Here is a 24,396-nt window from a genome sequence, read left to right as displayed (position 1 = left end):
AACCATTATGTTGGATTTATGCTTGATCAGTTTTCTTTTAACCACCATCGTGCTTAATCATTACTCTCCAATCCAACCTTCACTTCTCCTCATATTCACCCATCTTGGGTCATTTTGTATTCTTGCCAAATCTTTGCGAAAGGGCACGAGTTTTGCCTTCCCCTGAAATAAGTTGCCTTCAATAACTCCCACACCTACCTTTCTTTTAAAGCTATTATGAAACACACGACATAAAATAATTGCATAATTGCCACCAATTTGACCCCTCACTCGGTGTCTCTAAAATAATTTTCCGATTGCTCTAATGGTCATAAGCATATTCTTTGAACGAAAAGTCAAATTAATGGCTAAATTATCTGTAATTTTTTTTTTAGAAAATACTAGGAGCCCAATGTCGACCATGTCAAAGCGTGGGGAGTATAAACATGTGATGGAACCCGCACATACACATAACAACATGGGCATCATAAAACGTTTCAGAATAGTGGGGGGAAGGATTTGGCATTTTCTACAAATGGTTAGGTTGGCAAGTATTTATCTCACCTTGCCAAAAAGCGTGGGGCAAGATTTGTTTGTAAATATTCACTTGAGTGGAAGAATAATAAGTTTGATTAGTATTCAAGACAAACTTTGAAATGTGGGATCATTCAATGGGTTACATAAGCAAAGATCCATGTGGATGGATTAGTGTCTACATTAGAGGAAAAGAAAAACTAATAATAATAATCCAAAGATTAGGAAAGCAAAAGAAAGCAAATACCTTTAAAAACAGGGACCAAAGGACATAAGAATAAGAGGCCCACGATGTAGATATGAACGATTTAAAAGGAAGTTAAGAGGTAAGTAAAGAACCCGGAAGGAAGGATGCTTCTGTGCCTTTGTATTCACACCTCTTTTTAAGCAAAGTAATAAATGTCATCTTGTCATTGTAAGCTAAGCTACTAGTTTGTGTTATGCGTACCTAAAAGCAAATATAAAAATGATATTAAAATAAAGAAATTTAAAATTCATACACAAGAGCACCACTACCACTGCCCACTGCCCACTAGCAAATGGCAATTACACCATTCCACCTAAATATATGCCGACAGGTTACTTTATCAAAATTTTTACCCATCTTTTTCTTTTACTCTTTTGGTCAATCTTTCATATTTATAATATCACTGTGCAGTAAATCATTTCTCTGATCTTTTTATAACTGAATAAACCCATTCATACATAGTCAAAAGATAATATGGCGCAATTAGATTTTAGGTGAGGAGAAGAAAATCTAAGTCATCTAACTGTGGGGTCCGCTCCTTATAGCTATGGCACGTGTGTGAATTACGTTATTTCTTTATTTTTATTTTTATTTTTTTTTGGGGAAATTATCTTGTCGCAGTCACAACACGAACACACAGCCAACTCAACAGAAAGAAGGCAGAGAAATAGAGAGAGGCATGTGAGTGAAGGGTAAAAATGAAAATAGGGAAATAAAAGAAAAAAGAAAAGAAAAAAGGAGAGGTGCTTGGCGTGAAGGAGATGGGAACAAAGAGCGGGTGGGGCTGAGGCTGCCTGCCTACGCCGCACATTATAGGGAGAAGGGTCTTCTCTTTCTTTCTTCATTTAATATAATCTTCTCCTTTTCTTATTGTATTCTTTAGTTATTTTGTTTTCTTGTTATTAGGAGGGATAATTTTTCTTTTAGGGAAAAGGTTAGAAAATTGGTAATAATAATAATCCGTTGTAAATTAAAGAGAAATCACAAGGAAAGAGAGACAGAGACCTCAAGAGTGGCATTTGGTATTGGTAAGCGGCCCAATAGGGTACACATTACACAACACAGACACACACAGTTGTTTGTTGTTTGATGTTATGTTGATTGATGATGCCATTGCTACTTCCCTTTCCTCTTTGTTCTTTTTATTTAAAATTTTAACATTAAATTTCCATTTCTTTGCTTAGAAATTGATGACCCATTTTTTTTAGGTTATTTCTCTCTCTTCTATTTGGTTATTTCGTAAATTAACCATTACTGTGTGCTCTTTTAATCTTTCTATTTCTTATTACTTTACATTGTATTCTCCCATCTCATATCTTCTTCATCCATCCTCTTTCAAAGCCTACCTCTCTCTCTCTCTCTCCCTCTCTCTCTTCATTTCATTTAGTTTCTGGGTTCTTGTTTTCTTGGTACTCTCTTTTCTCTTTCTTTTCTCGAGAAAGAGGTGGAAAATAACATCTGAAGGAGGAAAAAAAGGTTTTTTTTTTTATAGATTTTTTTTTTAAATATTTGATTTTTGCGCTACAGATTGTTAGATCGATCAGGATCTTCTATTTTTATTTATTGGGTAAGTTCTTTGGATTTGATTTTTTATTTTGTTCTTTGGTTTAATGGATTGATGGGTATGGAGCTATGGATGCTCTCATGTTTGCTTTTTTTTTTTTTTTTTTTCAAATGTTTGTTTTAATTTTATGTGGTTGTTGGGTTTAATCGGTTTGATACATAAAGTCAGATTTTTTTTTTCCATTTTTTTAAAAAAGGTTTTTGCTTATTCTGTTTTTTGTTTCAATTTGTTGAAGTTTTTTCTTTGGAACAAAAAAACTTTTGCTTTTGAAGTTTAAACTGGTCTTTGCTTCTGAAAAATCATTTATCTAATTCAGGTGGATCTTGAATTAGATTTGGCTCATGGGTTTTTAATTTGACCATGAGTTTTTAAAAGATGAATCTCTAATCTGACCTTCATGTTTCTTTTCTATGTTTTTAATTAGGTTTTCCTCTTTTCCTCTCCTTGATAGTAAGAAAAGATGGGGTCTTTAATCCTTTTGTTTGGAGGTTGTGGATGATATTCCTATTGCTATCTGGGTTGTCACTTTTTCTATTGTTGTATTAAGCTTGGTTATGGTGCTTTATGTGATTTTAGTTGTCTTCAGTTGGTATAGGATTTTATCGCTGCTCTATACTAATTTTTGAGATTGTTTCTCTGAAATTGTTGTTAGCAAATGCATGCTTGTATTAACCCAGCTTCCGTGAAAGCATTGCTGAATGGTAATGCTCCAATCCATTGCTTCACTTAAAAGAGTTTATGGAATGCCAATTGCTAATAGTAAGGCAATTCCATGATTTGTTTCTAAAGTTCAGTCTTTTTTTTTGGTCTGGGTTTTTTGAGGGACTCTGCTTTTCTATCTTCAAAACTAAATATTTTTCTTAAAACATAAAATCACATCCTTTCCTAATCCTTTTCTAGGGTAAACAACCCTAGCAGTAGTAATAGAAGTAGCCGACAGAACTCATAATGCAGGTCACTTGAGGTTCCATTCCACCACAAATTAAATTATAGTGCCCTTAGCCTCTCATGCTTATTTTAAAATCCTGTGCATTCTTATGTTTCTCTTATGGTTTGAGTTATATATTATATGGAGCTTGTTAGCTATGAATTTACTTTTTAGATTTTGATTTGCTGTGCCATATTCTGCAGAAGTGTTGTATTGCTGTTTGCACTGGAAGTTTCTGCAGCTCTTGCATATAACTTGTGAGGTACATTAATAGCAGCCCTGATGCAAGGGCAGAGGGGTATTATCGGTTCCTTGCCAGAAATATTGGACTTTGACCATGGATCTACATCGGGTAATGCCATCATAGATCAGCAAATTTGCTGGAATAACATGCAAAATTCTGCAGAAAGTCGACTGCCAGAATTTATGCTATCACCTAGTCACATGAACAATGCCTATGTTGGTTCTGTTGATCAAGAACGACAGAGTTTGAGTGGCTGGAGCTTGGGTGAACCCAGTTCAAGCAGTGCACAAAATGAGGCAAGCCGTGAAGAGCAGAAATCTGAACATGGATGGTCTTCTTCAGGAAGTACTTGCGCTGGAGCTGGCCCAAGGTTAGAAGAAAGGCGATATGAACCAACTAATATTCTTTCACTAGACAGTGTTAATGTGGACCCTCAATTTGTGCAGAGCTCCAATTCCAATCCAATTCCACAGAATCTCAACCTGAATGCAGGTTTTGTGGGTCATGGCAGTGATAATAGTCCACTCATGGAAAGTTCTGGCATGTACAAGTCTGGCAGAGCACAAAATGAACGCATTGCTCCTGCCAGTAGTTCCGGTACTTTCTTGCATCCTTCAGGAAGTAGTGGATACATAGTGGAAGAGAATGATAGCAGGCCAGGTAGTTCATTGGATGGCCGCCGCCAATCCTGCAAAAGAAAGGCGGTCGAGGGACATATGGGACAATCCTCAGTCAGTGAAAGTTCTGGTTTCTTTCAGTGCTCAGACGGTAGTGCATGGCCTGGTGTTCCTCCCCGTTATGATGCAGGCGGCAGTTTAAGTATATCTGCTCCATCAGAACAGATGAACCCCAGACTTGGACTAGGTCTGAGAGGATTAGCTTCTGATAGCATTCCTGACTTAGCAGTAGCAGGACGCCCAGAAACCTCCCAGAGAAATTTCCGATTGCGAATAAGTTCTTCAAATCAAGAATCTGTTCCCCCTAGTTCATTTTCTACAGGGAGTGCTGTTAGGCGTTCCAATGTACCGTCTTCCCATCGCTCGTCAAGGCTTCTTCCGGTCAATCATTCTTTAGACTTTAGATCAGCATCAGGGGTAGATAATGCAACTTCTCATAGTCAGCCTGTTGTTATACCGGTTCCAGCTTTGCCACAAAATGTGCCTTCATTTAGGTGGAATGAAAACCCTAGTTCCAGAATTGGCAGTTCATCAAGTTCTATCACTTTACCTGATAGAGAGGAAGCCAGCTCAAGAAGCATGTCAAGAAATATGTGGGAACATCCTATGTTCGTACCTACCACTGAGTTGAGAACTTCAGCTAGAAACCCAACAAATAGAAGTGTAACTGGTGGAAATGCAAGTGTTCCTGGAAATATTGCTTCAACATCTCGGGCTGGCTCAAGCTCGGGTGTCCATCCTTTATCAGCTCCAACTTGGGTGTCTCATCCAAATCCTCCGTCAAGGAATTCTCGGAGATTAGCTGAATTTGTCCGTCGATCACTATTTTCTGCTGGGGCAGATTCTGGAGGCCAGAGCACTACACATTCTCTACTGCCTTCGGGCCCTCCTGGTTCATTGGAAGAAACAATGCATCCTTCTGGAGTTGGTAATCAAGGGCATCATCAATCATATCCAAGATCAGCATCCTGGATGGAAAGACAGGGTGAGGGTGTGCTTGGAATTCCCTACCCATTGCGAACTTTGGCTGCCAACAGTGATGGAAGAAGCAGGCTTCTTGTATCTGAGGTCTGTTTTACAACTGTAGTTGGGACTATGAAATGTAGAGGTTATGCTATTGACAAATCACCTAAAGAACTCCTTGACTTTTTGCCAATTTAGAAAGATCTTTACATTGCCTCCATATTCTATACCACAAGATAAGCTTTTATCATTTAATCCAATAATTGCTGCTTAAGAAGAATGGATTACCTTATAGAATGCAGAGGTACCTTAGAATCCCTTTAACAAAAAAGATATCATTTTATCATTTTAGGTCTTATTAGGTATAGAACAATTATTTAGCACAAAACTAACAGGCAGTATTCTTATCTTAGGTTAACAATAGCATATATAATTTAGTATTTGGAGCCTTGTGATTAAGAAAATGACAGATTGAACATAAAGATGATCGATGCGATAAAGGAATAGTAATAAATTTTAAGTATCTAGCATATCTTTGAAGAATATGTCAGTCTAACTCTCAAAAGTTCCATTCTCATTGCATCTCACGCCCTATATCCACACATATATTTATGTAAGAGTTTGTCTATTATCATGCCTGTTATAGCTTTGGAGCTTGTAACTTTAGCAGTCATAGCAAACAAGTGTTCTTCTGGAACTCATAGTATCTTTTTGTAATTTCTGTAGCAGATTCGCAATGTCTTGGATCTCATGCGCAGGGGTGAGAGCTTGAGATTTGAGGTTAGTGTTTCATGTTTTTGCTGTATCAAGCACATCAAGTAGACACATGTTAAAGTGGGGAGATGGACATCATAGCCCATTTACATAGACTCCTGGTTGGGCACCGAGTCTGGAAGCCATGGCTTCTTTTGTTTTTTTTGCATTTTCTTTTTGTTTTCTTTATAAATTTAAAAGAATGATCTCAGAGGTCTTGTTAAATGTTTTACTGTAATCTTAAGATGGTCAGTGATGTCACCTAATTGCTCTGGCCAGAGGTGAGTGGCGGAAATAAAGCATCGTGCATTGTCATTTAGTAACATTAGTTTTCATTGCATATCTGCATTTAAAACAGCGTTCTAAATGGTTATGGATCACTTTATGTATTTCAATCAAATGATTTTTCTTATGTCTAAAGTATTGGGAATGATTTGCTAAGTGCCTATATAGCACATAAAATGGGGTTAGAAAGATGCTGCTTTATGTAAAATTAATGTGGGTGTGCATTGAGCACGCTTGACCAAACAGCTTTAGGTATCCTGTCATTGATGGCCCTTGAAAGACAATTGATTTTTTTTTTTTTTTCTTTTCTTTTCTAATAAGCAATATCTGATTTTTGGCTTGTACTTCTAATTGTGCATCAGGATGTCATGATTCTTGACCAATCAGTATTTTTTGGAGTGGCCGATATTCATGATAGGCACAGGGATATGCGGCTAGATGTTGATAACATGTCATACGAGGTAAAGTAGGAGTTTTTCAGGCATCTAAATTTGCTTGTATGTTTTTTGTGCATTGATCTCATAATTCGACCTTTATGCTTTCTCAAAATTGTAGGAGTTGTTAGCTTTGGAAGAGCGCATTGGAAATGTTAGTACTGGGTTGAGTGAAGAAACTATAACAAACCAGCTTAAACAGCGTAAATATTCCATTGCAGTAGGGACTGAGGTGGAGGCGGAACCTTGTTGTGTCTGTCAGGTAATGGTTTTACTTTCTCTGCAATTCCCTGCCAAGGCTGTGTATATTTTGCCTAAAATGTTTTATTTGCTTGCAGGAGGAATATAACAATGGAGAAGATGTTGGTACTCTGGATTGCGGGCATGACTTTCACACGAACTGTATTAAACAATGGTTGATGCTTAAGAATTGGTGCCCCATTTGTAAAACGACAGGGCTTGCTACGTGATAAGTTATGTGGATGCATAGGCATCTAGATTATGTGCCCTACCATGAAGAAAGAAGGTCAGCTCTGCAAACTTGTTACTAATTTTGATAAAATTGGCGAGTATTGCCTTGCATCGCCCTCTCCTAAGTTTGTCCATTGCACTGACTTATGGCATGACTCGCCAGAGGGAAATCATTTTTCTTTTTGTTGGAAAGAAGAAACGAGTTCCATGGTGATGATGCAGCTGTTAGAAAGAAAGTCGGAGTCAAGAACTGGTTTTGAACACTTTAATTTGTTATTGAACAATTAGTTTATGACGACTATTGGATCTTCATTGTGCTTGATATATGTATTTTTTTTCTTCTCAATTGGATACCAGTGCCTCTTTAAATTTGGAGCTGTGACATTTTTGGGGAGCCTAATGGCATTTGAAGCTAGCACCTATTATTATTTCTTTTTTGTCCCCCAATTGATGTAACCGAATCAAAATTATTCTAAAAAGGAAATCTGTAATTCTGGCAATGGGGATTAGCTATTGTCCTGAGGACCTTTTCTTTTATTGTTGCATTTGTTTCTTATTCATCCTTTGTTGAGCAATTTTGTGAAATATGTGTTGATGATCCAAGAATTAGGGATTTGGCAAGTAGAATGCATCCCAAAACCGCATTGTGTAATCATCTATTTATTATGATTTCTGAGTGATGAGCTGTGTTGGAATAGTCCGTCTTCTACTGATACAGATTTTAGGGTGCCCCAAATGCATATTTTAACACTTTAGTTTGAAAGAGCATAAATGGACATTTGGTCGAGCTCGTCAATTACACATATAATGGTGGTGGTGTAAATATATATTAAGTTATTGTTGCAAACCTTAAAGCCAAATTAATATTAAATTTTTTATTATTTAGTTATAATTAATTCTATATAAATTTTATTTATAAATAAATTTTAATAAAAAAACAATATAAAATTACAGAGGCATTTGAATGTAAAGGATTGAATAATCAAATAATAGATAATAGATGGACGGTGGCAGAGTCTGATATTTTGCTGTCTTAGACATAAAGCGGAATCCCACAGATCCATGTTCATGTGTCAATAGAGGTGCTATTGATATCTTCCAAGTATTCTTTAGAGATTGTAATTTGGGAATAATTGGTATTTCTGTCCTCTTTGGAATGTCACACGAGCTAACTATTAAGAACAGTGGAATTCTACGATTGTCGCCGTTGGTTGCTACTAACAACTTAAAGCTATGGTAGAGAGGGTGACGCTTATTAGTCATACACATGCTCGGAAAACAAAATTTTTAAAGGAAAGCAAAGAATAGAAAGAAAAAGCTTCGTGTTAAATCCTATTGTACAAATAAAAAGATATAACATTCAATAAAAGAAAAAGAAAAATACACGAGACGAGACAATTCAAACAAATTGAATTTAGTCTTGACTTTTCTTTTTACGTGGTGAATCATAAGCTGAGGAGAATTGAAGGAAGTAGTAGTTACGGAGGAGAATTGAAGATCGTAGCTGAGGAGGCAAAGCATTTCCAAAAATGAAATGATAATAGAGTTATGGAGCAGTAGCAGTAGATCCCCCACTTTTATATAAACTTTAAAGAAAGGAAACGCAAGAAGAAGAGGGATATTATTAAGAGAAAGAAGGATGTTGCTAACACGCCACCCAAACAAAAATGTGACATCGGGAATTGCAATTGCCCCCCTCCTTTTTATTATTACCTGCTCAAGCCTGTGAATTTCAATCGCTGCCTCCTTTCAGTTTCAGCCTGAGGCCTTAGCTGACGTTCCTCTTGGATAATAACACGCACTCTTTTTTCTTTTTCCCCTTCAACCATAGTCTGTGTGGATCCCATATGTTACTCATATATACGCCTGCTTTGACTTTCATCCTCTCCAATTTCATCACTTTTCCTTTCATCCTTTATATATTTTCGTATTTATCCTGTTTTTTAAGTTTTCATTTATAGGACTCTCCTATTGTATGTTTCGTTTTCTCAAAATTTGCTTGATTCGATTTGGAAAACCAATCTAATATCTAAAAATAAATAAATTTAAATCTCCAATTTTTTATTTGCAAATTTATAAAATTTGTATTTAGAATATATCTATAATACCTGAGTTTTTTACTTAATCTTAGTTTAACTCTTGCTTTAAGCTGATTTCACAAAAAAACAGGACAAGAAGTAAAAAAAGTTAATCCATTATACTTACTCGCCTATTTAAATATTTATTTTATATTTATACAAATATTAACATTATTTATTTTAGATATATTATAAATTTTTAACATTAACTAAAGAGCATACTTAAAATAATGAACTCAACTTGACATTTAATTTTAAACCATTTTCTTTAGGAAAAAGAGAGAGAAGAGTTGAATTTGAATTTTCTCAAAAGGAAAAAGAGCTTTCACGGAAATAGATCAGATCAATAAAAGAACACAGAAAGAAAAAAAAACGTTATATCCCCGGCACCATTGCCGAGGGTTTTTCAGGAAATAAAAGTTGATGAATCGTCAAATATTGAGAACAGTATAAAATAGCGGGAGTCAACTCAAAATTAGGAAAAGAAAGGGGAGTAAAACCTAAAAGCAAAAGAATATAACATCTAATTAAGGCGGGAGATTAATCAAAATTTGATTACGAAGCTTTCCCGTTTATCAAAAAGAAAAGAGAGTGATTAACTCATAAAACACTTCCTTTCAACTTCAACAGATCAACAATAAAAACCCAACAAACAAACACAGCACAGGAAAAGAGAACACACTCGCAAATCAATCAGCGACGTTTCTTTCACAGCAACAACGGCAACCAGCAAACAATCAAAAATCTTAAATATCTAACGCTTCTTTTTTCCTTTTCTCGCTCACTTACCTAACTCAGATTCACTCGTATCAAACCATCCATGGCGGATCTGTACGGAACTTCTCCATCTCCAGCTCCAGAATCTGAAGAAATCTCCTGTTTCCTACATCAACTCCTTCACAATTCTTCATCTTCCACTTCGTCTTCTAAGTTCGTGCACCATTCTTTTTCTTCTTCTCACTCGCTCCCTCCTGAGAATTCTTCGCCGGCTGAATTGTTTTTCGGCGGCGGTGGGAGCTCCTCCCTTAATTACTCTGATCAGGGCGGTTATTTCGCGAAAGAGAGTGCTGAGAGGAGAGGTGTTTCTATGGAGAATGATCTAGGTGACTTAAGCTGCGATAGCGAGGTAATTGTTGTTATTATTATTGAATAAGTTTTTTAGTTTAATCTTGTATTTAGATGAATTTTTACAACTGAGGATTTAGAACTGCGGTGTACTAATAATCTTTTTAGAAAGGTGCTGAGGTGGCAGAAGTGCCATCGGAAACCGTGCGGCCTAGAAATTCATCAAAGAGGAGCAGAGCTGCAGAGGTTCATAATTTATCTGAAAAGGTTCGCCTTATTTGTTTATTTTTTAAAGTGAATTATGATTGATGTGTTAGTTTGGAAACTGATAGAATTGCTGCTGTTGTTAATAGAGGAGGAGGAGTAGGATTAATGAGAAAATGAAGGCGTTACAGAATCTTATTCCAAATTCTAATAAGGTACAATTCACTAACTTTAGTTTATTTTCTCTCATGTTAATAGTGGATTTCAAAAGAAATGATTGATGTTATTAATATGTTTTTTTTTTTAATCATAGACTGATAAGGCTTCCATGCTGGACGAGGCTATTGAATACTTAAAGCAGCTTCAGCTTCAAGTACAGGTCTGTTTTCTATTTCATTCCATCCTTCTTGAAAAATTGTAATTCGGAATCCAGTTTTGCTAAAATGGTTTTGTTTCTTGTGATTCCGTGCCTGCTGGTTATGTGGATGAAATCTTCACTCAGAGGACTACATAATGGTGTGTAATTGGTGTATACAGTTCTATGGAACTCATATTTTGCGCTTAGTTTAGATATCTAATATTCTCACACTCGAGATTGACTGTGAAGTGTAAGCATGTGGAATTAATTAGGTTCATTCAATATGATGTTCTGATGCTGGATCCCCTGAATTTGACATGAGAAACCTTTTCTGTCGTAGAAAATGGTGATCTGTAATGTTGGTGTCTTAAATTAAAAGTACATTAAACATAAGCCTGGGCTTGACATATATAGATCTCATTTTAAATTAGCATCAATGGCATGGTTGTAGAATGCAATTGGTATTTGACTTGTGTTATGTTTTCTTGAAGGATGTTAATTAACCATCTTTCTAGCATTCCTTCTCCAAAGCATTCCACTTTTTACAAAACTATAATACCTCGTGCCTTCTCTGGCATTTCTTTTTTTAACATCTTGGACGCATCTATAGCCAACGCACTCTAATCTGATTGCTTTATATCAGTCATTTCTACATCCTTGGCAATACAGGTTCAATGGATTACCTTTTATATTGATTACCTCTACTGTCCATGAAGCCTCTGAGACAGAAAATGTTAATTGATGCCAGATAACTTGGATGCTCGAGGGGTGGGTTTAGGATGGATATAGTCTCCCACCGATGCCCCCTATCTTCTGAAAATCATTGCCTTTCTGTCTGCTTTCTGTCCATGGATGATATAAAACTATATCCTCTATGTCTAATTAATCAGTTTTTGATTAATCTTTTTGCAAACTGGCGGTCTTTTAGTAAAGAAGCTACTTGACCAAGTGACCGCAGCTATTTAACTGCTTTCATTTGAAGTTTTGTGGTAGGAAACGAGTCCTATTGCAGTGCTTTAAATTAAGTCATCGTGGTTCCAATAGAACTTGTAGTCTTATGACACATTTTATTTACTCAATTGAGGCTTGCAACAGATGTGGTAATTTTTACACCTCTCACAAACCTGTGATTGAGGAGGGACTTTATCCCCAACTTTTAAAATGAAAGGCAACGGAACAGGATATCAGATAGTGCACCGACATCCCGGCAATGCAATTACCTGTTTGTAGGAGCACACGTCCTGAATGGCTGTAGTAGCTTCACCAGGCTCCTATCACAGCAAATAAAAACTGAAAAAAGCAGCTGTTATTGTCAATAAATCTAATTAAGTTCGTTCTTTACTGTGATTGATTTTGCAGATGTTAACTATGAGAAATGGGTTGAGTTTACATCCTATGTGCTTACCAGGAGTTCTACAGCCTATGCAACTACCGCTGACAGGAATGAGCTTTGATGAAGGGGGTGGACTGTTAAATACCAATTCAGCAACGGGTGCATTTTCTGAGAATGATGAAAGCTCAGCACAAGCCACTCTCAGTCTTCCAAACAGGTGTGCGGTATCAAATCAACCAATTATTTTGCCTTCAACAACAAATATCACCTCTTCAGAGACACCCTTTGGTTTTGAGCCTCTGATTCAGGCTAGCGGCGAACCCTTCAATCTATCCACATCTTCAAAGGTATTATTTAGTATTAAATTTTAATGAATTCACCCAAGTTTCGTTGGGATTTAACATTTTTTTATGCCACATGAAGGATATCTGCAGGGAAGGCACAGCACAACCTCCGTTAGATACAAATCAAACTGTGAAGACAACTTCACCCAGTGTGTCGTAGTTGATATCTTACACTTAAGACCCAGGATCAACAAACTGTGTGACCAGTCCTTTTTATTTTCTTTCTTCTATCTTCGAACTTTTTCCCCAATTGCCATATAAGGTGCCAACAGTCCATGAGATCAAACCGCTGACATTTACACTTCATCAGGTTATCTATTTTGTAACGGGCTCATACATTTGTGGGAACCATATTCCTTAACTTCAATAGAAACCTTCCGGGCAAAAATCTGCTAATGTGTTAAGTTAATTTAGAAACTAAAAATATGGTTGATGGACGCTGTTAGTGCGGCACAATTTGAAATCTGTACTCAAAAAGGGGAAATGAAATGGAAGGATGTTTTGGAATGCTTGCTATTTTGATATGCTTTTGACAACATCAGTGCCTTGTTTATCTTGTCAATCGCAATGAAACAATAACTATGAATGTTTCCGAAAAGGAAGTATTCTGTTCTGGAATGCCTCCAAGAAGTCACGACTGTCCTTCATTTAGCATTATCAGAGTGATATATGAGTTATTTAAAAGGGGTATGTTTTTCATTCTGCAAATTCTCCCATCTTTTGAATTTGAAATCCCTTCATAAAATTTTCAACTTCTCATAAATCTTAATAGCAGTATTTTAGTGCTTTAGAGCTGTTTGTTACGGTGTCACATTGTCAGTCGCGGTTTTCAAATAAAGCATTTGATAATTGGAGTAGGTTGAATCGGTAAGTATTTGCCATGTGGATTATCTCAACTAAGAAAAATAAGGAATGACGTACGATCTCAAAATTAATAAATGGAGTCATGATAAGGTTGATTAGCCTTTGGGAGAGTTTAATTTCTGCCTGCCAACCGATGCATCATAATATCTTTAATTGCTGTTTACAATTGCCACACTGAACAATATACGCCCTAATTGATCACTCAGAATCTTTTCGTCTTTCTTAATTACGGTGTTTATAATTAGTATGTTAGATTAATCTGAATCAGATATTCCTTTTGTTTTTTCTTTACCATTATTGCTATGTAGAAGATTAGATCTGTCATCCTAAATAAAGTTTGAAGAGTTATAATTATGAGCCATTCTAATATACGAGTTATAATTATAATTTATTTTTAACATACTATAGATATATAGTATTATATAAATTTATAATATTACTATTACTTTAATTTTAATAATTTGTTAACTTAATTAAATATTAAATTAATCCATTATTTTTATTTATTTATAAAATTTTAGAATTTAATTAGTAGTATTTTATAACTATGAAATTCACCTACATAATTTTGATTAATATAAATAATTAATTTTATAGAAAAAAATAATATATGAAACTATTGACAGTTAATATTAGTAGAAGAATGTATAAAATAAATAAATTATTTAAAATAATATTGATAAATTGTCTAATAAAACAGATTTATTTTGTAGGATGCCACGGTAATATTTTAGCAAAATCTTATAATTATTGGACAGCGTTTTAACTTAGTTAAGTACTAAAACCAATTATATTATTATTTAAGCTTAATTAAGTACTAAAAATGCAATTATATTATTATTAAGCCAATAGTTTATTAATCTCCGAGATATCCTTTTCCTTTTCTTGGATTCAAAAGAAAAAAAATTACTCGAAATGCAACATCCGAAAACGTATGTAGGAACGGACTCGGTTTAACATAATGATTGTCGTAGGTAAAGCATTAGCTGTCATTAGTAGGAGGTTCATTACGTAATGATTATTGGAACAATTCTTAATTAATTTCAAGAATCACCAAAAGGGAAGATTAAGATAGTTTATAATCGTTCTTTACAAACATCGTTAATAATATCAAGAATCACTAAGAAAAAACTATAAAATACTAGGAAATCTCTGTTCTATTGAAGGAGGAGTCACGAAAACTTTATAACAACTTCATCAAATTTTTTTGGTTTTATTTTAGAAGTGCTTAGTATGTTTAATATATTTTTGAACCGCCGCCACACAAGAAACCACCATAAGAAGCATTAATTCATGATAATTAACACCGAAGCATATATATTTTTAAGAAAAAAAAAAAAGATAAAGAAAGGGGGAAAATTTGTATGAAAAGCAATTGAAAAGGTAGGGTTGTTGAGCCGCAATTTTGAAGCCATAATTTTTTTGACACGACACCTATAAAATTAAAACTTTTTATAATAAGATATGAGTTATTTCGTCGGAACATTTAATATTAGATAGATAGAAAATAATTAATGGATAGAAAAAATAGTTCAAAATAATACTAATACAATTAATAATCATAAATCATCAGTAGATTTTTTATATTTAAACCTCTCAACTGCTTAATTAGTAGAACAAGAAGAATGATTTGATGCCAATTGAAGTTACATTAGTGTAGATTTATTATTATTTTGTGTTGAATAGAAGATGGGACTTACATTAGTGTAGATGATTGACGTACAGAAAAATAATGGACATACATTTCAAGTATTTTAGACTTTATAAAGAATAATAAAATAGCATACAAATACATTAGCGTAGGAAAGCTGTATAAGTTTGTGGGTAAGTGTGGACCCAAAATGTTTATATGACAAAGCTTAGTTTCCGTTTTTTGTTGGTAAGCTAAATAACGGCATTGTCTCATGATTGTATTTTGGTCTCATCCTCTTTTTCGCTCCCTCTAAAATTATATGATATGATCTTTTACCCCTACTTCAGTTTTGCCACCTCTCTTTATAAGGCCACCCATGTCCACAAACCAACCCTATAATCCATGCTTTTATATTCGGATTCAGATAATCTTGTTACTTCTTGCACTGAAAACAAGTTGGGTTTGGAGGCATTTAATTCAACCTCTAATAACCTAATAAAAATGGAAGCATCAGTTGCTCAGATGGGTCAGAAGAGGAATAGAAAAGGTGCTGCAAAAAATTTAGAGACTAGTGTTACTTCTAGTGGGGAATCAGAGCATGAGGCACATATATTGACCGAGAGAGAAAGGAGGAAAAAGATGAGGACTATGTTCACCAATCTTCATGCTTTGCTTCCTCAGCTCCCTGCCAAGGTATTTTCTTATTTTTTGTTAATTAAAAATTGGTCCCTGAAGATCAAGAAGTACATGTAAATATATATATATATATATATATATATTTATTTTCTTTCTGTTTATTGGGCTCTAATATAATTGAGAATTTTAGGCCTTTGATTACTGTTGAGAGATTTCAATTTTCGTTATATCCTCCATTCTACTGCCCTTATATATATATATATATATATATATATATATATATATATATATATATATATATATATATATATATATATAAAGAATTGAAATTTAATTCTTTCACCCGAGTCTTATATAATTAAAGATGATTCGTAGTTAGTTTTGTGTTTAAAATCTTGGTTTTGGATATTTGGCTGCCTCAGAACAAGCCCTTTAAACAAACTTGCTTTGAGACATAGGGTTTTGTGATCTAAATGTTCTTAATCCTAATTTTAATTAGTACTTAATAGATGCAAGGACTCTACGAATTAAGTAGTTACAATTGAAAATAGATGTACATAACTGTAGCCATAGTTAGGTTTATTGCATTCCAAACTATGCAATTTAACTATTGATGGCACTAGAAATATTGAGTTTATAATGTTCATATTGATTTATGAATTATGCATGGATTGATTTTAAGAAGTCTTTATATGATGAAGAGAAGTCATTACAGTAAAATCGGTTATCCAAATGCGTTGCACTAGTATAAATTAAGATTCTAACTCCACATGTTGTATACTATTCTTTACCATTTTGCATCTCTTGTGGATTTTACTCTTTTTCAGGCAGACAAGTCCACCATTGTTGATGAAGCAATAAAATACGTCAGAACTCTGGAAGAAACTCTCCAAACACTTGAAAAACAAAGGCAAGAAAAGCTCCAAGGAGCAACATTTGCTGACAGTAGTGAACCATCAGTAATCACAGTGCAGACAGAAGCAGTCGAATCCAGGGAAGCATTTTTGGCTATTCAAGGACCATCAAAGAACTATCCCAGGGCCACAAAAATGCCTCATATGCTTCCTGTCTCTCTAACCCCAGCTTGTTTCCAGACATGGTTCTCACCAAATGTTGTGATGAACATGTGTGGTGATGATGCACAAATCAGTGTGTGTTCGGTGAAGAAGCCTGGTTTACTTACCAGCATTGTCTATATACTACAGAAGCATAAATTGGATGTTGTATCTGCTCATATTTCCTCAGATCAATTTCGTAGCATTTACATGATTCACGCTCATGTAAGTATATCAGAATCTTGGCTTTCCTATATACTATAAATTGGCTTGCGGAGTAGAAAGTATTTTTAGGGTTCTTATTACCTTCTCAAGAAACTTTAAGAGAATAGTTGTTGTGGCTGGTTTACATTTTTAATGGAATTTCTTTTAACATTATGGTGCTTTTATTTTATGGTTAGGCTGGTGGAGCTTGTGGTCAGTATCCAGAGGCATTGTCAGTTGAAGATACATTTAAGCTAGCAGCAGGAGAAATGAACTTGTGGCTACTGTCATGTTGATGTCAGGTGTTTGCCATTTTTGTAGAATTGAAGAGCTTGATGTTCTCATTACATAGCTACAAGCCATGAGGGTGCGCCAGGCAATTTCTGCAATTAACGAAACCTTTGCAAATGAAGCTTCAGTGTATATACGCACAAGAAACCAAAGTGTTCATAGAAGTTCAGTTTTCATATTAATGGATGTATCTGTCCATTTAATTGGTTTTGTGATAATCTTTTGCTGAAACTAAAACTAATTTTTCTTATTGAATTAAACTTATGTTTGCTGTAAAACTAGTGGAATTGAAGAACATGTCAATATTAAGCTGAAATTCTAAATTAGGTGACAGCAACTTGCAATATAAATTTTATTTCTAAATTCAGCTTCTTCTTCTTCTTCTTCTTCTTTTTTTTTTTTTTTTTTTACGTGACATTTCAATCATTTTTACCAAAGGCTGCTCCCCTAATCTAATCTCAGTATATTTCTCTACTTTACAATAAGCCGACTCATATTAATAAAGTATCAGATAATAGAAGCATTCAATTATTTTATAAAATATTTATAATAAATTATGGTAGATATATATTTTAAGTTTCAACTTATTTTTAACCGAAATTAAAATATAAAAGTTATTATCTATAGTAAATATACGAATTTTAATGAATATATAAATATTATATCTTATACATTAACTAATTACTATATATTTAATTATCTAAGATAAATAAATATATAATGAATAAATAGAAAATATCATTCATGTTGAATGTCAATATTGTTGCACCTTGTCATGATGATACAATTTGTTTCTTATTTACAACTTGTGCAACGTTGCTGAAAAGATATTGCCTTTTCTTTTATCTCTTTGATGCTGATGCCAATGAATGAGCCACATTTCTAAAGAAAATATTTTTATAGCAATGCTTTTGCAATCAATTCAATTTTATTTTTTTAATAGACATGTAATTATCAAAATATTAGGGATATAAAATATGTATTATTTTTATAAAAGTAGTTAAAATATGCTAAGAAAAGTAATAAACATAATTGCAAAATAAATATTATTTTGAGAAAAGAGAGACAAAAATTTAAATAAATTTTTGACTTCAAAAAATAAGAATTCATATGTATCAACGAATTTAAATTGATAAAATTTAAAAAATTATCTCGTGAATTGATGCTTTTCACTCGACGAACATAGATATTTTTCGTATCAAAAAGTACCACATGCTTTATTTTCTTAGCATTTTCTAGATACATATTTATATTTTTATTATTTTTATTAAGTTTTACATGTATTTAATATGAACTATTATTAAATTATAATTTATAAGCAATGTGTTATCTAATAATGTACCATAAATTTAATATATATATATTAAGATTTTAATTAAAAAATTATTTGTTAAATTTGGTTAAAATCATTTTTTAAAAAATATTTTTTAATAATTTGTTATAATAATAAAATATCTAATTGGATTCTAAATTTCTTAAAAATACTTATATTATTAAAAATTTATATTTTTATTAATATCTACAATATAAAAAAATAGACAAATATTGAATGTGCTTAAAAAATGGTTGAAAAATAAAACAAATGTTAACTGTGAAATCATCAAACATGGTAGTTTTTTTAAATTTTATCCTATTTTTTAAATTATATATAAAATTATTAATAATGTAGAGATAAATTTTGTTATGATGAAACTTAAAAAAATTATCACTTATTGTAATATAAATTTTCTTATTTTTAATTGACCTAAGTTAGAATTAACTTTTGTTTAATTATATAGAGAGTAGTACTCTTGTATAAAATAGAACTATACAGTAATAAAATATTTTAAAGAAAATATCTTCAATAATTTGAATGAAGTTGAAGGAGTAGTACCGAAGAAGACCCAATTAAAGATGGCATTTAAAAGGGAACCTAATAAATGAGGTGGTTTTGAAGTGTATGGAAATCATGGCAACTTCTGGTAATAGCGAGTTGACACTAGAGAACACATGTTCAATTTCCTTTATGAATTCTATCATACCCATTGGGTCCACCCCGCACCATTCTTACAATATTCTCTTCTTATTTCATATTATTATATTTATGTGTATCTTTTTATTTCTTGGTTATGGCATAACATAAATTGGATAAAGTTACAAATAATTTTATAATTTCAGACATTTTTGTTAAAGTTAAAAGAATTGGTTGAAACCGTACATGAATTTTAAATTTTTTTAACCATTAAACATAATATAAATATTATACAAGTCATCCTCAATTTACATATTTAGTCCATAAAATGGATAGTCAAGAAGGTGTTGTGAAAGGTTTGGGTTTTGATCTAGGTAGCCAACAAAAGAAAAAAGAAATAAAGTAAAAAAAGAAAAAAAGGTCCAAGTGCTTCTTGTTACTTGTTGAATGGGGACCAAAAAGCATCTAATTCTAAAGGTAAAGGGCTACGATGGATGTACGTCTACTTGTATTATACTCCATTTCTAGTCTACATTTGCGTTGCTGATTTGGGCAATTTAGGTTAGAATAGTGATAACAGGCAATGGGTCCACATTTGTCCATGCTTAACATTAGACCCAAAAATGGACAACCCATATTGATGTTAACACTGTATTGGCATATACCATCGCAGACGTTTTAGTGTTATGACAAACGAGAAGGAAAATGCCTTTCTTATTCTTTGTTTGTTTGTTTATTTAATTATATTATGATATTGAATAAAATATTACCGCTCTGAACTGAAAATCATAAAGATTTTGCATAAAATTATTATTAGTCCAATGACATAGTTTAATGTGTGGGTGTCAAGATTGCATTAAAAATCTAATTAACAAGAGACCACAAAATTCTCTAGCAATAGTCAAACATTTAGAACTTAGCAAGAAAGCATTCCTATTTGGAAAAAGGAAACTATAAGATTCCACTACCAATTTAATGGCCTCCTCCTGTTAATATTATTCAGAAAGGAAATTTAATGGCCACTTTTAGATGGAAAGATATAGCACCACTACACAAAAATTAGGAGTGGATTAGCCTTTAATTATACAGTCACTAATAACCCAATTGCTAATTCCACTTTTCTAGAAGTCCCATCAGTGCCAGCTTGCTTTCTCCTTCTCTATCTGAAACCCCACTCACTCTGGACACTGTTCTTTTAACTCTCTCGCTCTGTTCCAATTGTTTTGGTTTATAAATCTTTTTTCCATCATCATCCTACCCTTTGCTAGTGCTGCTGCATATACTTCATCCTACCCCTACCTGTTCTGGTTCTCATGCGACGTAGTTTGGAACTTTGACTTCAAATGGCATAAAGAAATAAAACAAGGAGTGCTCATTCTTTTAAGAAGAAGAAGAAAGAAGAAGAGAAGAGAAAAAAAATAGAATGTCAAATTATTCATTCTTGAATGATCAGTTATCAAAACGAACATCAATCTTTGGTCTACGTTTATGGGTAGTTCTTGGTATATGTGTAGGAGCAGCTATAGTTCTTGTTCTTTTTATTATTTCCGTTTGGTTCACTTCAAGACGAAGCAAAACTAACAAGAACTCTACTTCACACTCAACAAAATTCAGGTCTTATCTCTATAACAACAACCACAACCACAATCCGACAATCCCAAATGTCTCCAAAGAAATTCAAGAAATTCGACTTGACCCGAATCCTAACCCGAAAGCGCTTAGTCCTGATCCAGTACCCGAATCAGAGCCAGTTCTGCTTGAAGAGGAGACTAGTCCTGTTGGTGGGAGAAATAGAATTCATATTGAAATTGGGAAGGACCATAGAATTTCTTACCCGGAGCGGGCTGGCGGGTCGGGTAATGGAAGTGGAGAGACACGGTCCAGCCCTCGTTCTGGTGATCAGGCTGGTGGTGCGATTGTTGTGCCAGAGGTTTCACATTTGGGGTGGGGACATTGGTATACTCTTAGGGAACTTGAGGTGTCTACTAATTGTTTCGCTGATGAGAATGTGATTGGTGAAGGTGGGTATGGGATTGTGTACCGTGGTATTTTGGATGATAATACTAATGTTGCTGTCAAAAATTTGCTTAACAACAGGTATACCTTCATTATTGGTACTCGGTTCTTATTTTAGGGATAACCTGAGAATAAGGGTTGTTTATTATCTTTTAATCTGGAACTGCATGTACTTGTTCGTCATTGTTAAGATTTTGTGGTTTTACTCTTGTAGCTTGTACTTTCTGGTGGTGCATGTAGTTTTGTGTTTTAAAGTTTGTTGCTTTTGAACTAGGGGACAAGCTGAGAAGGAGTTTAAGGTAGAAGTAGAAGCAATTGGTCGTGTACGGCATAAGAATTTGGTCAGGTTGCTTGGTTATTGTGCTGAAGGAGCTCATAGGTACTTTAATTTTTGTGCCTCAGAACTTTGGTCTTAATTTTGCAGTATAGCAAGTTAGAGATTTCGTCATCATTCTTTCTGGTCTTTTTATTTGATTTTCTTCTGTTGGTGCACTAATGTATATTTATTGTTGTTGTAGGATGCTTGTTTATGAGTATGTTGATAATGGAAACTTAGAGCAGTGGCTCCATGGCGATGTTGGGCCTTGCAGCCCTCTTACATGGGAAATTCGTATGAATATTATACTCGGAACAGCAAAAGGGTACTGATTTATATTAACTTTTAGCACCGGGGAAGGATGACATCTTGGATTCTTAGATCTGTTCCAACTGTTTTATTTCATGCTTGTGACTAAAACTGGATTAACAATTTAGGTTGACATACCTGCATGAAGGGCTTGAGCCTAAGGTTGTTCATCGTGATATCAAATCAAGCAACATTTTACTGGATAGGCAGTGGAATGCTAAAGTATCTGACTTTGGCCTTGCAAAACTCTTGGGCTCAGAGCGGAGTTATGTGACTACCCGTGTAATGGGGACATTCGGGTGGGTTCTCAAATATCTTTATTTTTAGATTCCCTTTTATATGATATGCATTCCCATGATCTTGGTCCAGCAAATTAGAATGATAATTATGTTCTGTTTGGCAGATATGTAGCTCCTGAATATGCAAGTACAGGCATGCTTAATGAAAGAAGTGATGTATATAGCTTTGGGATTCTTCTTATGGAAATCATCTCTGGAAGAAACCCAGTTGATTATAGCCGTCCTCCTGGAGAGGTTTGTATTCAACAGATTAACTTGATGGCAAATTGAAATGAAATGAGTTCAGGGTAAATTTCTTAAGATTTATGCTCTTGATATTTACTGGATTCAGGTAAATCTTGTTGAATGGCTCAAGACAATGGTTACAAATAGGAATGCTGAGGGAGTTTTGGATCCGCGGTTGCCGGAGAAGCCTTCTTCAAGGGCACTCAAGCGTGCCCTTTTAGTAGCATTACGCTGTGTTGATCCAAATGCGCAAAAGAGGCCAAAGATGGGACATGTGATACATATGCTTGAAGCTGATGAATTCCCATTCCGAGATGTAAGTTCACATTGGTATATGGAAACTGAGGATTCTTTCTTCAATCTAAATTCTAAGATACACCTTGTTAGATTTCAACTTTTCATGTTTCTTTTTTCCATTATGAATTTCAAATTTCTAAACAAGAAACAGAAGTATGGATCAAAATAAATTGCGCTTTATGGCAGCTGCTTGCCTTTGCTTCCCCCGCCTCAACCCCCCCTCCTCTCTCCCCCTGCGTCTGGAGCTATTGCTTGCTGCTTAGATTTCCTGAAAATCTGTTATTATATACTTTATCAAGGCAACCTAACTGCTTAAAGTAATAACATGTAATCCTTGTAAAAAGTATGTGTGAACTTTTTTGTTTGGTTGAAATACATGAAAAGGCTAATGTGACCATAATATCCACGGTGCAGTCTCTTGGGGTTTATAAATTATGATCCTTGAGGTGTTTTGATTCGTTAACTGAAAAAGAGATTATATTAAAGTGTTATGTTTGTTGGATATATAAAGTAAATCGATACAAGCTATTAAACTTTTATGCTGTGTGGTTCTTCCTTCTGTGTATAATCTTTGCTCATTCATGATTGTCTTTCTGTTATGATTTCAGGACCGCAGAACTGGAAGGGAGCATGTGCGTTCTAATCGTGAGGGTATGAAAACAGATAAGCGTGTGAGTGAATCAGGTGATAGTAGTGGTTACGAAAGTGGTGCCCAAACCAATAGAACATTGTGGAGAAAGCAGGAGGGTGAAGAACAGTAAGTTGCCTTGCCAATCTCATGTACAAGACGAATGGATTCACCTTGTTTTGTTCATATTCTTCTCATTCAGGACTGGCATATACAAACATCACTCGCTGTACCTTTATATTTGGTCCATATTGTATCAAGTTTGCAGTATGTTGTAGATTGTAATTGATGTCTCTATCTGTAGTGCTGTTCTTTCCCTGATGGGTCATCTTAAAAGCATAGAGTTAATAATGTGTATGATATCTAAATTTTGTTTGATTTTACCCGGTGCTGTAGTTCATTGACTGTAAAATGCATCTTGAAATTTGTGATATTAAAAATTTCCTGCTGATATTAATTGTCAAAAGTTTCACAAGTTCACCCTACAAATTGCAGGATCAGAAATTCTGATTTATATTACAGCATGTTTCCCTCTTGGTTGGTGCAAATCAATATGTGAAAGATTGCAAGTATTACGATTTTGTTGTCATTTCCTGTTCCTCAGGCTTCATCACACTCGGAAATGGAGTACATATTTGAAACCAGTTCAGATTTTTTTCTTTTTTATATTTTTCTGCATATATGTCGGTGTGCATTTGAATCTTATATTTATATTTAATAGGCTATCTCTTCTTGGTGGGTGGGGGAGTGTTTTGGATGGAGGTTAGGGCACACCTTTAAAGTGCTTATCAATCCTTACATGTACGTATCTGGTCTGCCAAATCTCCCTACAGTTTGTTGTCTCACCGACAAAAGGCTAGGTGCAGAGATTTGCCAGTCAATGATCCAAATGGGCAGGGTATAAAAAGTGCAATTATTTCATAATCCATGAAAGAAGCATAATTGAGACTGAACCATGGATATTTGGACATAAATTCCTGTGACCAACAATTATTATTAAGACAATATACGAAGTTGGGTTGCCAATGAATACGAAAACTTGGGTCCTACATTTCAAATGGGTCATCGTTGCATACCCCCATGAGGTTTTAAAGATTGTGGGGGCCTAATTGTGACAGGAGAAACCTTGACAGCTAGAATTGAACCGAGTGATACGGTATCACTGGACCCCTCCTAAGTATTTGAATATTTCTTTTGCTGATTCTGGTCTT

At 34.3% G+C, this 24,396-nt stretch overlaps 4 protein-coding genes across 7 annotated transcripts; all 4 read left to right on the top strand.

The window, feature by feature from the left end:
- Positions 1-1,440: 1,440 nt before the first annotated feature.
- LOC8278842 (probable E3 ubiquitin-protein ligase RHG1A) lies at positions 1,441-7,616 on the top strand. Of its 4 annotated transcripts, XR_001535319.3 has the most exons (7): positions 1,926-2,327; positions 3,456-5,241; positions 5,863-5,916; positions 6,537-6,635; positions 6,730-6,870; positions 6,947-7,134; positions 7,243-7,616. XR_001535319.3 is itself a non-coding variant. In XM_015720073.3 (6 exons), the coding sequence occupies exons 2-6, from the start codon at positions 3,535-3,537 to the stop codon at positions 7,076-7,078; spliced, it is 2,133 nt and encodes a 710-aa protein (XP_015575559.2). In that variant the 5' UTR covers positions 1,441-1,788; positions 3,456-3,534; the 3' UTR covers positions 7,079-7,616. The 4 variants fall into 4 exon arrangements, 3 of the variants coding, with proteins under 3 accessions (XP_015575559.2, XP_015575575.2, XP_015575561.2); XM_015720073.3 differs by lacking the exon at positions 1,926-2,327 and adding an exon at positions 1,441-1,788 and having other exon boundaries at positions 6,947-7,616; XM_015720089.3 differs by having other exon boundaries at positions 1,924-2,327; positions 5,866-5,916; positions 6,947-7,616.
- A 2,082-nt stretch (positions 7,617-9,698) lies between these two features.
- On the top strand, positions 9,699-12,970 carry LOC8278843 (transcription factor SPATULA). The gene is made up of 6 exons (XM_002510144.4): positions 9,699-10,283; positions 10,391-10,489; positions 10,576-10,641; positions 10,740-10,805; positions 12,144-12,464; positions 12,541-12,970. The coding sequence occupies exons 1-6, from the start codon at positions 9,978-9,980 to the stop codon at positions 12,619-12,621; spliced, it is 939 nt and encodes a 312-aa protein (XP_002510190.2). The 5' UTR covers positions 9,699-9,977; the 3' UTR covers positions 12,622-12,970.
- Positions 12,971-15,297: 2,327 nt separating this feature from the next.
- On the top strand, positions 15,298-17,441 carry LOC8278844 (transcription factor bHLH95). Its single transcript, XM_002510145.3, has 3 exons — positions 15,298-15,651; positions 16,422-16,874; positions 17,051-17,441. Exons 1-3 carry the CDS (start codon positions 15,361-15,363, stop codon positions 17,147-17,149), a joined length of 843 nt encoding a protein of 280 aa, XP_002510191.2. The 5' UTR covers positions 15,298-15,360; the 3' UTR covers positions 17,150-17,441.
- Positions 17,442-20,187: 2,746 nt separating this feature from the next.
- Positions 20,188-23,636, top strand: LOC8278845 (probable serine/threonine-protein kinase At1g01540). Its single transcript, XM_015719760.3, has 7 exons — positions 20,188-21,192; positions 21,386-21,490; positions 21,630-21,752; positions 21,865-22,035; positions 22,140-22,269; positions 22,367-22,576; positions 23,166-23,636. Exons 1-7 carry the CDS (start codon positions 20,519-20,521, stop codon positions 23,316-23,318), a joined length of 1,566 nt encoding a protein of 521 aa, XP_015575246.2. The 5' UTR covers positions 20,188-20,518; the 3' UTR covers positions 23,319-23,636.
- The last annotated feature ends 760 nt before the right edge of the window (positions 23,637-24,396 follow it).

Source organism: Ricinus communis, chromosome 2 (genome assembly GCF_019578655.1).
Source record: "Ricinus communis isolate WT05 ecotype wild-type chromosome 2, ASM1957865v1, whole genome shotgun sequence".
Classification (NCBI taxonomy): Eukaryota; Viridiplantae; Streptophyta; class Magnoliopsida; order Malpighiales; family Euphorbiaceae; genus Ricinus; species Ricinus communis.
The sequence above is the reverse complement of the archived record's forward strand: the minus strand, read 5'-3'. Positions and strand labels throughout refer to the sequence as shown.

Excerpts from the sequence above, each read along its gene's own strand:
- LOC8278842 (XM_015720073.3), top strand. The coding sequence starts at position 3,535 with ATGCAAGGGCAGAGGGGTATTATCGGTTCCTTGCCAGAAATATTGGAC. Across the intron at positions 5,917-6,536 it reads GTGAGAGCTTGAGATTTGAG|GATGTCATGATTCTTGACCA; the intron begins GTTAGTGTTTCA and ends ATTGTGCATCAG. Across the intron at positions 6,871-6,946 it reads AACCTTGTTGTGTCTGTCAG|GAGGAATATAACAATGGAGA; the intron begins GTAATGGTTTTA and ends ATTTGCTTGCAG.
- LOC8278843 (XM_002510144.4), top strand. The coding sequence starts at position 9,978 with ATGGCGGATCTGTACGGAACTTCTCCATCTCCAGCTCCAGAATCTGAA. Across the intron at positions 10,642-10,739 it reads TTATTCCAAATTCTAATAAG|ACTGATAAGGCTTCCATGCT; the intron begins GTACAATTCACT and ends TTTTAATCATAG. Across the intron at positions 12,465-12,540 it reads ATCTATCCACATCTTCAAAG|GATATCTGCAGGGAAGGCAC; the intron begins GTATTATTTAGT and ends TGCCACATGAAG.
- LOC8278844 (XM_002510145.3), top strand. The coding sequence starts at position 15,361 with ATGCTTTTATATTCGGATTCAGATAATCTTGTTACTTCTTGCACTGAA. Across the intron at positions 15,652-16,421 it reads TTCCTCAGCTCCCTGCCAAG|GCAGACAAGTCCACCATTGT; the intron begins GTATTTTCTTAT and ends ACTCTTTTTCAG. Across the intron at positions 16,875-17,050 it reads TTTACATGATTCACGCTCAT|GCTGGTGGAGCTTGTGGTCA; the intron begins GTAAGTATATCA and ends TTTTATGGTTAG.
- LOC8278845 (XM_015719760.3), top strand. The coding sequence starts at position 20,519 with ATGTCAAATTATTCATTCTTGAATGATCAGTTATCAAAACGAACATCA. Across the intron at positions 21,193-21,385 it reads AAAAATTTGCTTAACAACAG|GGGACAAGCTGAGAAGGAGT; the intron begins GTATACCTTCAT and ends CTTTTGAACTAG. Across the intron at positions 22,270-22,366 it reads ATAGCCGTCCTCCTGGAGAG|GTAAATCTTGTTGAATGGCT; the intron begins GTTTGTATTCAA and ends TACTGGATTCAG.